This window comes from Ailuropoda melanoleuca, chromosome 11, assembly GCF_002007445.2.
Source record: "Ailuropoda melanoleuca isolate Jingjing chromosome 11, ASM200744v2, whole genome shotgun sequence".
NCBI lineage: Eukaryota > Metazoa > Chordata > Mammalia > Carnivora > Ursidae > Ailuropoda > Ailuropoda melanoleuca.
In genome coordinates, this window is record NC_048228.1 from 106,407,305 (window position 1) to 106,420,407 (window position 13,103).

The 13,103-nt window shown below is 55.3% G+C and overlaps 2 protein-coding genes across 5 annotated transcripts in view; one reads left to right on the top strand and one right to left on the bottom strand.

Annotated features, from left to right (window-relative positions):
* Nucleotides 1-5,281, top strand: part of TBC1D14 (TBC1 domain family member 14) — a 103,761-nt gene extending 98,480 nt beyond the window's left edge. For all 4 annotated transcript variants that reach the window (XM_002926275.4, XM_019807040.2, XM_019807041.2 and 1 more), the window contains one exon: nucleotides 2,831-5,281. In XM_002926275.4, coding sequence (XP_002926321.1) covers nucleotides 2,831-2,896 — 66 coding nt within the window. In that variant the 3' untranslated portion in view covers nucleotides 2,897-5,281. The remainder of the gene's footprint in view (nucleotides 1-2,830) is intronic.
* A 4,545-nt stretch (nucleotides 5,282-9,826) lies between these two features.
* On the bottom strand, nucleotides 9,827-13,086 carry CCDC96 (coiled-coil domain containing 96). The gene has a single exon (XM_034672166.1). It carries the CDS (start codon nucleotides 13,070-13,072, stop codon nucleotides 11,186-11,188), a length of 1,887 nt encoding a protein of 628 aa, XP_034528057.1. The 5' UTR covers nucleotides 13,073-13,086; the 3' UTR covers nucleotides 9,827-11,185.
* Between the last annotated feature and the right edge of the window lie 17 nt (nucleotides 13,087-13,103).

Here is a 13,103-nt window from a genome sequence, read left to right on the forward strand (position 1 = left end):
CACCCTGGGCCTCCTCCATCTAGAGTCCTCTCACCCCTTCTGGGTGTCCTGCCTGGGGCTTGGCCCCCGTGGGATTGGCCGGTATTAGCTGGCTTCAAGTTTTTATGGTACGAGAAAGGAAAAATAAAGCCTTGCTTCTTGATCCTAGATCGGCTCAAAGCTTGTCCGGGCAGCATGTCGTGGCTGGAGACTATCTGTGGAGGCTTGTACTCTTCTGTGATCTTTTTTATTAGGGGGAGATTTCATATACGTACTAAAATAGAGTCAGCTAGATAACGGGCCCCGTGTCCTTGTCAGCTCTCCAGGCGTTTTCCGATTTCTAACGGTCTCAGGTGTCAGCGGCTTCGTAGTCTGGATACAGTCACGCTGCCGTTAGTTGAAAGATCTTTTTAGTCCTTTTTTAATATATAGGTTACCCCACCTCTCCTTTTATCCCTCGTCCTCTGTTTACTGAAGAAATGAGCTCGCGTGTCCTGCAGCGTCTCCCAGAGTCTGGGTCTTGCTGGTTACGTCCTGGTGGTGGTGTTCACCGTGGTCCCCAAACCTGTATTTCCTGTAAGGTGACTGTTCGGTCTGAAGATTACTTCATGGGCCATCAGGCTGTATCTCTGTAGCAGTGTGTTTATTTTTATAATAGTAACAGCTTTGTGGAGATGTAATTCACATACCATAAAATTCTCCCTTTTGAAAGTGTACAATTCAGTGCATTTATTAACCAGACAGAAGTTCCCTCTCACTTGGGTCCTTCATCCTGGCCGTTGAGCTGGCCCTTCCTGTCCCTCCTGTCCTGTTATATGCTGCTGTCGTTGGCTGGCGGGCTCCCTCTCTGTGCGGGTCTCTGGGGAAGAAGCATGGCTGCAGTGTGGGACCTTGGGTGATGCTGGGAGGGAGGGCAGGGGCACTGTTTTGTGCTTGGGTGATATGATTTGCATTTCTGAAATATTAAATACATTTTGTTGGTAAAAAGCGATGACGTCCTCACACACACAACACCACGCATGACCCTTGAGAACATCCCGTGAAGGGACAAAGCTGGACACTAGAGACCACACACTGTGTGATTCCATTAGTAGGCAAGTGCAGAACAGCGTCCTCTGTGGAGACAGGAAGTCCGCAAGTGGTCGCCCGGCAGGGGCGGGGCGGGCAGGGTGGGAGCCGGAGGATACAGGGTTCTTTGAAACAGACCATGGTAATGTCGCACACATCGATGAATACACTAAAACTCTTGAACTGTACGCTCTAAATGGACAAGTTATATGGTAAGGAGTCACATCTCAATAAAACTTAGAAAGCACGCTCCGCTCGTGTGTGCAGAACTGGCTGTATGGTTCTCAGGGATCTGACGAGGGAGAAAGAGCCTTTCTCTGGTTAAGAAGTTAGTGGAAACCTGGGACCACTGGTCAGCATTGCTAAGAGTTTCAAGAAGGTGACTGCAGAGCGTGCAGCTGCGTAGGCCCCTGTGGGTGGAGACCCTGTGCGATGGCCTGTGCGGGAGGGCGTGCTGTGGTCTCCGTGGTTCACTTGCTTGCGGGGTTTCTGAAGTCTCTGCAGAAAGCCAAGGCCTTTCCTGATGGCCCTTGTCCTACACGTAGCTCGGTCACTACCTGACTTTGCACGTGCAGTCACGGGTCTGCTGATCTGCTGCTCCTTGTCGCTGGTCTTCACGCCATGAGCGTCCCCCGCACAGGCACGCAGAGGGCAGGGGTAAACCCAGGTCTGTTTCCCTTTTCGTGTTTCAGGGACAAGGTAAAATGTTTGCTTAAAACTAGGTCAGCGGTTATTGGATAGTAGGGCATTTTCTAATCACGGGATCACGATGGGAGTCAGCCTGATGGTGGGGGTCGGGGGGACATCATGGGGTTTATTCGGTGCTAGGCTCCATGGGAATTGTGGTCTATACACATTCCACTTAGATGCTCCACTTTAGGTCAGGACCCTGGAGAGCTTTACAGACAAGTAAATGAGTGTGTGTGCCTGGCAGTCCCATCAACTTAGAGGTAGAGAGAAGGACTTCCTTCTGTGCAATTCATCTGAAACTACATGAAGTGTTTCTGCTTCACCCCTGGTCATTTGTGATTCGGTTAAACTGACATAGTGCCTGACCCCAGTCGATTAGCCCCTGGTTTTGAATTCCCAGCAATCTAGGTCTGATTGCATACGAGCTGTTTGAAGAGCCGCTCCTGCTCCTGTCTGTTGCCTGACCATGGGGCTTTAACTTTCCTGAGCTTGTTGTCTGACTAACAGCTGCTGCGCGTGAGGTCCCCAGAGAGGTGCCCCACGTGGGCGGTCAGTAAATGGAGCCTCTGTTGGCGGCACTGCTGGTACTGAGCAGGCAGAGTGGGATGTAGTCTTTAAAAATGATGGTGGTAGGTAGGAGCCGGGCGAGCGCAGAGCTGGGAGTGCGGTCACTTTGGGAAAGCCCAGGAGGGCGTTAGCCTTGCAGGGGCACCTGGTTCGCTGGGGAAGAGGGAGGCAGGCAACAGAGGGGCTGCACGGAAAGGCTCAGGGGTGCTTGTCAGCGTCCAGGACAGGAGAGCCTGGCTTGGGTGGTGGCGAGCGCCGGGCTGGAGCCACATTGTAGCCGAGTCCTGACGGTGGTGCTGTGGCTGGGGGGACGTTGTTGGAGGACTTCAGGCCAGAGACGGCACGGTTGAGTTCCGCGTTAGGAGGAAGGCTCTGGCTGCGGGTGTAGGGGGTAGAAAGGGAGTGGTGGAGGTGGGGGGAGGGGCACAGATACCAGGGAGGCTGCAAGGCCTGTCGCCACACCTGGCAGGGCCTGTGTTCAGTGTGTTTGCAGATCACCCACGGACGTCTCCCCTGTGATTCCCAGGTGCTGACTGCCTTGCAGAAGGACAGCCGGGACACGGAGAAAGGAAGCCCGTCTCTCAGACACTGAGCGGCCGGCAGACTCACGCTCGGCCCCAGAGCAGATTTCCCGGCGGCACCCGCGTTGTTTCAGACGGGCTCACTGACAGCTGAGAAGAACGGGCTCTTTCCGTGTTTGATCCTAACACTGACGTTGGCCTTAAACAACTTTTAAAGAACTAAAGCGAGGCTTCGCCTTAAGCAGCTCAGTGGAACGATGAGCTAGTGTTGGCCACGGCCAGCCCTGCGTATTCTGCATGGTGTAAAAATAAGGCAGTGGCTAACCCCCCCCTTACTTCACAAAAGTTAATTAAATTGTCATGCTTTTACGTCAACTGATGAAAAGTACATCACAGTCTTCCTTAGCCAAGGTGCGTGACAAATGCTACTTAGGAGGCCTTGAGGCGTTACTGGCTCATTGACCTGCTTGAGGGAGGAAGGAGTTGTTGATTCAGTTCACCAAGAGAACCGTTCCAGGGCTGGGGTCCTGTTTTTAAAGCCCACCTACCAAAGATAGCATGAAAGGAAAGCTCACCCAGCCTGCCCGTGGGCTCCCTGGGAGTCGACCTGACTTTCAGGTTGGCCTTTCTCCATTGTCGGCTTGACAGAATCAGAGCATGAGAGCTGAAAATGGCAGCTTGGGTTCCGGGGAACCCCTGCTGTCCCCTGAGATTGCTCCCCCCCATCTCCTGAGCAGGAGGAGCTGCTCACACAGGAGGCCCGAGACGGGAGACAGGCTTCAGCCCCCCACACCTCCTGTGTGCAGAGGCTGGGGTGGCGGGGGCAGCCTGCGCCTTGCTCTCCCAGAATGCCGCTCTTTCTTCTGTCACCCGAGCGGCAGGATCAGTCCTGAGTAGCAGCGGTTCCCTCCTTGCGCCTTTGGTTTAAAGAGAGACTGTTGAGCGGGCGGAGGAGTGGCCGCACGCGGACGGCCTTGTCGGGGCTCCCAGCGTTTGTCCCGTCGGCCTCTCCCCGTTTAGCTGGGTTTCCCCCAAGTTCATCAGCAACTTTCTTGTTCAAACTTTTCCTTGACTGACTTTAAGCATTTTGTTACGAGCGCTGTGTCATGCACATTCGAAGCCGTGAGCAGTTTTCACACAGAAGAGCCTGGAGGACGGGCAGGTTGTGGAGACCGGTCCCCACGCGCTGATCCGGCTGATGTGCTGTGTCCACGAGTGCTCGGGAGACCCGGTCGGAGGGCGCTCTGCTGCCCCCTCAGCCACACTCCCCGGGGGGACGTCCCCCGGCTGCCCTCGGTGCTGACTTGGGGAGCGCCCCGGGCTCCGAGAGCCGGCCTTCCACGAGGTGGGGCAGGGGCGGCGGCCTCCCTGCGGCCTCGCTCTCCTGAGCCTTCTGCGGTGGCACAGGCAGGGGCAGGGGCCGCGCCGAGGCCGTGAGTCCCATTTCCTGGACTTGCTTTGTCCCCCTGTCTTCTTGACTGAGCTCTCCAGGGAGGTTGTGGGGCATCTCGGACCCACGCTCTGCCTCAGCCTGGAAGTGCTGACCCGGCTGCGCTCTCGGAGGAGGCGGGGTCCCGTCTTTGCGGGGGCTCGCGCTTCCAGACACAGCCAGCCCGCCACTGTGCTGCCGAATGTCACCCCGCTGACCCCCGGGCGCGGCCCTCTGCCCACATGTGCTGAGTGTCATTCCTGGACATGGGCTTTCTGTTCTGAAAGGTGTATATATTTTCTTACCGTACGTACAGATGTTCCTCAGCCGGGACAGGAAGGGCCGCTGCTGCAGGACGCGTCCGTGGCTCGTCCCGCGCGTTCGAACCCCAGCCCTTAACACTTCGTCGGGCAGTCTGCCATCCGTCTCTTGGGACTTCCATCACCACGTATGCATTAAGTTTTTTAACGGGATTCCGTGCCGATCCGGAATACTTACCAAATCTCTAGCTCACAAGAGGTTTCCATGACCTGTTCGGGGACCGCCCGGGGTCTTGTCGGTTGGCTGTGTCCACCCCAGAGGCTGGGAGCTCGGGCTGCGTGGCTGCTTTCTGTGGGGTCGGGCTGCTCTCTCGGACCCCATCGTTTAGAAAAACGGGGGAGCCGACTGAAAGGCCACGCCCCCTGCAAGTCTGCACTTTCTGGTCCCAAGCCACGGGTTGTCCGGATCTAAGACTTGGGGCTTGGGACCTTGTGCATCTGGCACTTTAGAGTCGAAAGCCGCATCCCCACCAGTCCCTGAAAGCCCATCTAGAAACAATGTTCACTTTAAAAGGTACTTTTTAACTGCTCAGTTTTTGACTATTTTGAATAGTTTGCTGATAGAAACTTCCTGATAATACTTGCTACATATCATGTTTTAATTGCTTGTACAGTTAACCTTTAATTTTATTTAGTAAAGTCTATCGTTAGGACTTTTTGAATTGTAAATATGTGGTTTTATTAAATAAAGTCATGTAAAATTGTTACTTAGTTCACTGCAGTTTGGTTTAAAACTGAAGTTCTCACCTTCAAGTACGGCAAAATTTGACTTTGAGCATCGCGTTATTTATTTTTTTTAGGATTTTTTTTGAGAGAGTGTGCGTGCAAGAGAACACAAAGGGAGTGACAGGCAGAGGCCGAAGCAGGCTCTCCACCGAGCAGGGAGCCCGATGCGGGGCTCGATCCCAGAACCCTGAGGTCATGACCTGAGCCGAAGGCAGACGCTTCACCGACTGAGCCATCCCAGCGCCCCAAGCATTGCATTATTTTAAAACCCACTTATTGTGCTCGGTTAGATAAGGTGGTGGTTATGTTAATTTGGTCCAGGGGTTTGGGAGTTTAGTGTGCTCCTTGCAAGCCAAAGGGGACCCTCAGACTTGCTGACCCTTTCCTGCCCCTGACCCCACAGCAAGCAGGTGCTCAGCCTGCGCCAGCGGCGGGGCTGCACACCTACCTGGGCTCCTGCTCAGAGCCTGGTCGGACAGGTGCTGCCATGCAAACCCCCACCAGCCCGAGGGTGACCACTGTGCACCTCCGTTCCCAGCTCCAGGGCGGAGGTCAGTCCTGCTGCCCCACCATGGGGCAGTGAGCGTGACACGGTCCGAGAGGTCACTTGGCGCCAGTCAGAACGAGTGCTCATGTGTGCGCTCACGTGTGTCACCTGTGCTTGTGGTGCCAGCCGTTCGGCCGAGGGCAGGAGGCCCAGCCAGAAGGTGGGGAACCCTCCTGGTCCCCCAGGAGAGTCCCTATGTGCCCTGCACAGTGCACCTGAGCGGATGGTGCTGCCCCTCCTGTGTCAGCGAGGCTGATGGCCTGTGCTGGGCCACTCCGTACCCTCCGCCCCGTCACTGGTCTCCCCGCTTCTCTTCCCCAGAAACCGCACAGCTCCGGTCAGGGCGTTCGCTCCCGTGTCTTCGGCCCCCAGCACGAGGCTCCCATCTTTCTCACCAGGGGATCCGTGGCTGCTGTGGTCCACTGTTACCTTTCCTGCCCCTGGCACAGGCCGGGGGGGGTGTTGTGGCCGAGGGTGGCCGTGCTGGACGGCAGTCGTGTCCCAGGGCTTGCTGTCTGCCGCACCTGCCCCGGGCTCCAGGCTGAGTTCTGTGAATGGCCTCATTTCTCCGCAGCAGCTCTGTCACTGTCCCCATTCCACAGGTGTGACGCAGAAAGCCTATCTGCTTGGGCTCCTGCAGCCAGTTAGCAGCGGGGCTGGGGTTCAGACTCCGTCTCTGGGGCTCCCGAGCCCTTGCTGACCCCCTCCCCAGGGAACAGGTTTGCTCTGGGGCCTTTGGAAGCCTTCCTCCTCTTGCTCTGACCTCGACTCCAAGTGCAGGGTTTGGGGTGAGGCCTGGATTCACTCACCCGAATGCCTCCTGTGCGCAAGGAACCAGCCTGCTGGCAAGGAGACAGCCATGCCTGACGGCCGACTCGGAAACAACCTTGGGGATCCACCAGCCTTGGGAGTAGAAGTTGTGGACAGCTTTCCCAAGAGAAGCCGCGGGGCCGACCGTTCAAAAACCACCACCCGAAATGTGGAGCCTGCCACCGAGGCCCAGAGAGGGAGTGAGGCTCTGCACCAGTGCAGGGATCCAGCTGGACCTTGAGAAGAGCCACTGGTTATCGGGAGGGGTGTGGCCAGCAGAGGGAAGCCTCAGAGCCAAGGCGAGTCCTTAGGCCCCCAAGCAGGAGCTCACTGTCCCCGGGTACTTCTGAGAGGCCTGGAGCTCTGGGCTGGCTCGGGAGCTCAGGCTCCTCTGTGAGCCCCGCATCGCCTGCAGCCAGCTGGCTCTAGAAGGTTCCTGGTCCATGGGGCACGGCCATGCCAAGGGCCCTGCTCCCAGAATGCCTGAGCCTGTGGGAGGGGCAGTGGTCTTCTCCCTGGACAGCACGAGTTACCCCTGCTCCGGCCTGACCCCGGTCTCTCGGTTCCTAGATATTGTTCCTGCAGCTTCTTGACCCCACTCCCGAGCTCCTAGTAGAAGCTGATCCAGCCAAAAACAGCTCCCATGTCAGGTGTTATTTAAGAGGTCAGAACAGGAGTATTTAGATTCTCTGAGCCTCATGTTTCTTTTCTGTACCCAGAGCTTAAAAACGGTGCCAGTATCCATCCGCTGGCTTGTGAGGGTGAAAATAGGATGCTGGATTAATTGTGTCATTTAAAGAAACACATCACCAGAGAGAGCTGGAATCATGCTCCTGACACACAGACTTTTAGTATCTGAACTCCTGGGGAATTTAGGGATTTTAAAAATCAGTATTTTCCCCTTACTTATTAAAACTGCATGTTCATTGTACACAATTTGGAAATACAAAAAATAATCCTAATTTTTATTAGGGAGAGATACTTTTTTCATATAATGACTTATGTAATTTTTTTTTTTTAAGATTTTATTTATTTATTCGACAGAGATAGAGACAGCCAGCGAGAGAGGGAACAAGCAGGGGGAGTGGGAGAGGAAGAGGCAAGGCTCATAGCAGAGGAGCCTGACGTGGGGCTCGATCCCATAACGCCGGGATCACGCCCTGAGCCGAAGGCAGACGCTTGACCGCTGTGCCACCCAGACGCCCCATGACTTATGTAATTTTACCCCGTTTTACAAGGGAGCACGCTGAGGGTTAGAGAGGTGGAGTGTCTGTCCCAGGTCACAACCAGAAATCAGAATCCAGGCCAGCCTGAGTCCAAAGCCCTTATCTGCATGTGTCTTATTTGACTCTGTCTTCCTCCTAGATGCACTTTGTACTCACATCTGGCATCCTTTCGGTGAAATGTTGGAACCCTGCATCAGGTAAAACCTGGGGCAGGTGTAACTGTATTCATTCAAACCCCCACCTGTGTAGACAGGGTTCCGGCAGGCACGGCGGACAAGCAAGAGGTGCGGACCAGGAGCGGTGCTTTGCCCGCGGCCCCCGCTCTCGCCAGCTGCTCAGCTCAGCCACAGGCCCCCGAGTCCTTCCCAGTCATGCCCCTTGCATGGCTTGTCCTTCTCACATGAACATGGCCTTCACGTTATAACCCAAGTTGCAGGTCGGGGTGCATTAACTCTGCCGCGGTTTTATCAGACAGGAATACCCGACCAAGTGCAAAAGTCTAAATTATGGCTGCAGACCCACCCCCCAAAAAAGAAAGCACGTCTCTCCATTATGTCTTTTTAAAATCTCACACAAGCTACCAGGAACACCGTGCACCTCCCAATGAAAAGTGTTTCCTTTCCTATGCCTTGGGCACTACGCAGGTAGTGCCCGAGCCCTCCTGCCCAACCACGCAAGCCGCCTGTGACACCAAAGGGGACACTTCCAACTCAGACCCATTTCAAAAGAAGTCGTGTTGTGTAACATCTCAGATTGTATTGTGCCTGCATTTTGCAGGCTCTCCTTTTTGCCAAGATCTTTGAAAGCCTTTGATGTCAGAGGTCTCTAGTCCAGCCGCCCTCCCTTCCCTTTATCTTCCTAGAGGGAGGCAGGCTCCCCGGAGGCGGTCCCTGCGGGAATGGGCCGTCATTTTCCTCATCGATTCTACTTCTGGAAACCTCTTTCTGCCTGTGCTTATTTTCGAGTCTGATACAGGACTTAGCAGCGTCTGCCTATCCTAGGCATTTGAGCAACACTTCTTGCCAGAAAACGAGAATGCCATGATGGTGACGTGTTAGTAACCCAACAACCTATAGAGCATCGGTTATGGGCTAGGTAGGCGTCGTGCTGTTTCTGAGGGAGGATGACCCGGGCCTTACCTCCCGGGCCTCTGTCTTCCTGGGGTCCAGAGAACTAAGCACACAGTCACAGAGTGGGGGATCAGAGGCTGGGATGGGGCCCATCAGTAAGACTGGGGGGTCTGTGGCATTCTTCCTCAGAGGTGAGCTGAAGAAACACTTCGTGAATGGGTTGCTATTTCATGATCAAGACCTCTCCCGTAATTGAATTAGAAGGAACCTCATTGTGAAGTAATCAACAGATTATTTCTCTTCTAATGAATTGTAACATCTCTTAGCAGGAGAGAATGTAATTTGGTAACTTTGCAGCTGAAAGCAATGCCAGCTTCATGTCTCTGTATCCCGCGCCCTCAAGAGGCTGGTCTGCCCGGTTCAGGGCGGATGAGGGAGTGCTTGGTGCGGCCAGCGGGTCAAAGTCAGCTGAAAATACCTCCTCAGCCGCTAGTGAGCCAAAGGGACACACTCTGGCAAGGACAGCTGCCCGCTTGGGGGAGGCACGGAGCATGGTGCCAGTTCACTCTGAAGCACCGAAGACCCCAGCGGGCCTGTGCAGCTCTCAGCATGAGGCACAAAGAAAACCAAGTTCTGCTTGCTGCCATTTACTATTTCCCTTTGGCCTCGATGAGTGGGGTGGAGGGAAGACAGGTGTAGAGGCTAGAACGGAAGAGGAAACAGGAAGTCAATGCTTTTTACTCCCCTCATTGTCACCTTTGTGTGGTTTGAAACGTATGTTCCTATAAAAGAGTGTATCCAAGCTGTAAAAGTTAGAAAAGGAATTTTCATCAACCTTTATTGGCTTCAAAGGGAACACACCTTAGAAAACAATCGCACCCCCAAAAGTTAAGGTCATTGGGACCTTCTCACCACGAATGGAGTCATCTGCCTGGAGGGGGTTTCTACCTTTCTTTACAGGCATTCGGCACCCAAAACTAGCTCATCCTCACGACCTCCTTCAGTCTAGGGATGGGAGAGTACCCTGATCCCAAATCTGCACATCTCAAAACTCAATTTAAAAGGAAGAGGAGGTAAAACCAAGCCCCTAGCCCCAGAAGCGCCAAAAACCGGAAATGGAATCACTGGTTCTGGAGGAAAGAGCTAGACCCACCAGGTGTTTCCTCCATTAGCACAAGGAATACTAGACACTTTAATATTTGGTACAGAGTAAATTCAGGTGCATAGTAACTGTCCTCTTGCCAAGATCCAAAAATATCTTGCTGAGAACAAAAGACCACTCCGCATATTTTGCAGCTGGCCAAACAACACTACAATCATCATTTTGTCTTCGCTGGAAAACAAAATTTCATGGTTTTGTATAGATAAATGCGGTTTTAAAAAAAGATTTTATTTATTCATTTGCGAGAGAGACACAGCACAAGCACTGGGAGAGGCAAGAGCAGACTCCCTGCTGAGCTGGGAGCGGGATGTGAGGCTCGATCCCAGACCCCTGGGGGTCATGACCAGGGCCGGAAGGCAAACGCTTCACCATCTGGGCTGCCAGGCGCCCCAGTGTGTTTCTTTAGAGGATCCCAGAAAATGTTTCGTTAGAAAGCCAGAAGCAAATGTTAACGGTCAAGCAGACCGAGCCTTCTCTCATGGAAAAAGGAAAGAGGACAGAACCTCAGCCCCTTTTCCTCCTTAGCATTTCTCCTGTTTCCCTCAGCTTGTTTATCAGCCAGACGGCAGGGCTACTTACTGACACAACAAGTTTGGATTCACCGAAGGAAATGGCTGAGCTTTGAGTTGAGGATGTGACTCAGAACCACACAGTTTAATACGTTCGAAGGGGATTTAATAATGAGCTTAATGCACAGGACATTTCTTGGTCCCCCACCCGTTTGTTGAACCCGCTGAGGTATGAAGAGGCACGGTTTTCCTCAGGGTCGGGTCACTGAAATTATGGAATTGCTCACATGCAACAAGGCTTCTGACGGCCTCTAATGTATTAACTCATCAGGGCTGTTTCTCTGGACCTATTTTACTTCACCCCGTGTAAAACTGATGGCGAACCCAGTTCTGCTCGGGACTAATTCAGGAGCTGAACATGATGAGATTAATACAAAATACAGCTTCATCCCCGATATCGCAGGCCTTTTAAAGAACGGCCGCAAGTGGAGGATAAAAGTTAACGGAGGACACAAGCGGCTGAGGTTGGGGACGTCCCACGGCCTCTTCCCGTCCTGGGTGTCAGGGCGGGAGGAAGGCTTTGGCCTCCCTGAGCTTCTGTTTCACGCCTCTGCAGGACATGGCAAGCCCAGCGTGGTGGCGCTCCAAGGACTTGATGTGCTGCTGGAGCCCTTCCGTCCTGTCCGCCTTCTCTTCCATGTCCCGGAGGAGTAGCTCCTTGCCTCGAAGCCCAGACCTCTGATTCAGCTTGATGTTGTCAGCCCGCAGTCTGTCCCGGGCCTGCTTAGTCCTGGTCAAGATGTCCCTCCTCAGGGCCACCTGAGCCTCAATTTCCAAAAGCCGGGTCTTCTTGCACACGTTTTCCATGTCCACAAAGTGTAACTTCTCCTTCACGTGGGTTATTATTTGCACGTTGTTGGTCACCTTGTTGTGCAGTTTTAAGAGTTTCTCGTTTCGCTCCTCCACTTTTTCATTGAACGTCTGGTTCTCAATCTTCAGCTGTTCAAAGTCGATGAGCAGCAGCCCCTCCGTCAGGTCCTCCTGGGCCCTCAGCCGAGTTTCAAAATGCACCAAGCTCTGCTTTAGCTGCACGTTCTCTAGCCTCACGGCACTCATCTCCTTCTCCTTCTTATCCTCCAGCGCCTGGATCTGCTCCACTTCTCGCAGAGCGGCCTGGCGACCGCCGCGCATCCGACAGCTGCCCATGGCCTGCATCACCACCTGCTTCTTGAGTGCCTGGAAGTCTGCCCATTCCTTCTCCACCCGGGAGAGTACCTCCCGGCACTGCTCCTTGAGCTGCGCCAGCTCCTGGTGATACCACTCCAGGTCGTCTGCCTCTTGCTTCCTCAGCTCCTCCAGCAAGGCCAGATGCTGGAGGTAGGCCTGCTCTTTCTCTGGGGCCTCGGACTCCATGCCCCTGTCGGGCACGTCGGCGGCATCCAGGCCCTTCTTCTTGCGCAGCGCCTCTGAGATCTTGTGCTGCAGGTAGATGTTGTAACGCTGGTAGGTGCCGCGTTCTGCCACCAGCGCCCGGTGCTGTTCCAGGAGCTCAGCGCGCAGCTGCTGCTCCTGCAGCTTCTGCGTCTCCTCGGTCCATTCGTCGTCCTCCTCGTCCAGTCTCTGACCTTCCTCCTTTTCCTTGCCTTTCACCGGGCTTCCTTGCACACCTCTCTCTTTGATTTCCTCGCTCTCCTTCTCCTCCTCCTCTTTCCCCTCTTCCCGCTCAGCTTCCCGGGCTGGCCAAGCCTCTTCCTGGCCGGTGGTGGACAGCCGCGCAGAGACCGCCGAGGGGGCTTCCTTCCTTCTCCGCTTGACCGCCGCTGCCGCGGCCTCCTCCTCCCTCTCCTCCTCCGCCTCCTGCTCCTCCGCCTCCTTCCTCTCCTCCTCCGCCCTCTCCTCGGGTTCCGCGGACCCGCCTTCGGGCCACGGCTGGGCTGTCTCCTCAGGCGCGGCGTCGGCCGGCTCCCCGGGTCCCGCCTTGTCCACAGCCTCCGTGGCCGCCGGCGCTTCCGGGGGCTCGGCGGGCTCGGCAGGCTCGGCGGGCTCGTCCTCGGCGGAGCCTGCCTCCGAAGCCTCTACGGTCCCCGGCTCCGGCTCCGGCGGTTCGGCCGGGGAGTGGGGGCCAGAGATGGCCTTGATTCCGGACAGCTTGGAGGACAGGTTCGCCACATCTCCGTCTTCCCCCTCGGGGTCCCCACGGTGCTCGGAGCTGCCGTCCATCTCCCCCCAGCTCAGTCGGCGCGGCTCATCCCAGACGCAGGCTGTTGGGTTTCCAGGGCAACCAGGGGCGCGCGCGGTGGGCCCGGCGATTGGCCAAGAGGCAGGCAGACGCCCGGCCCCTTCTCCCCGCCTCCGGAGAGAGAAGGCCAATGGGGAGCCGCGAGCGGGCGACGGGCGGCATTGATTGGAAGGGGCCGCAGGCTCGCGCCGCGCGGCCTTCCCGCCCATTTCCCGGCGCCCGGGCCTGGGGCGGGGTGGC

Coding starts and splice junctions, on each gene's coding strand:
- CCDC96 (XM_034672166.1), bottom strand. CDS start 13,072: ATGGGCGGGAAGGCCGCGCGGCGCGAGCCTGCGGCCCCTTCCAATCAA.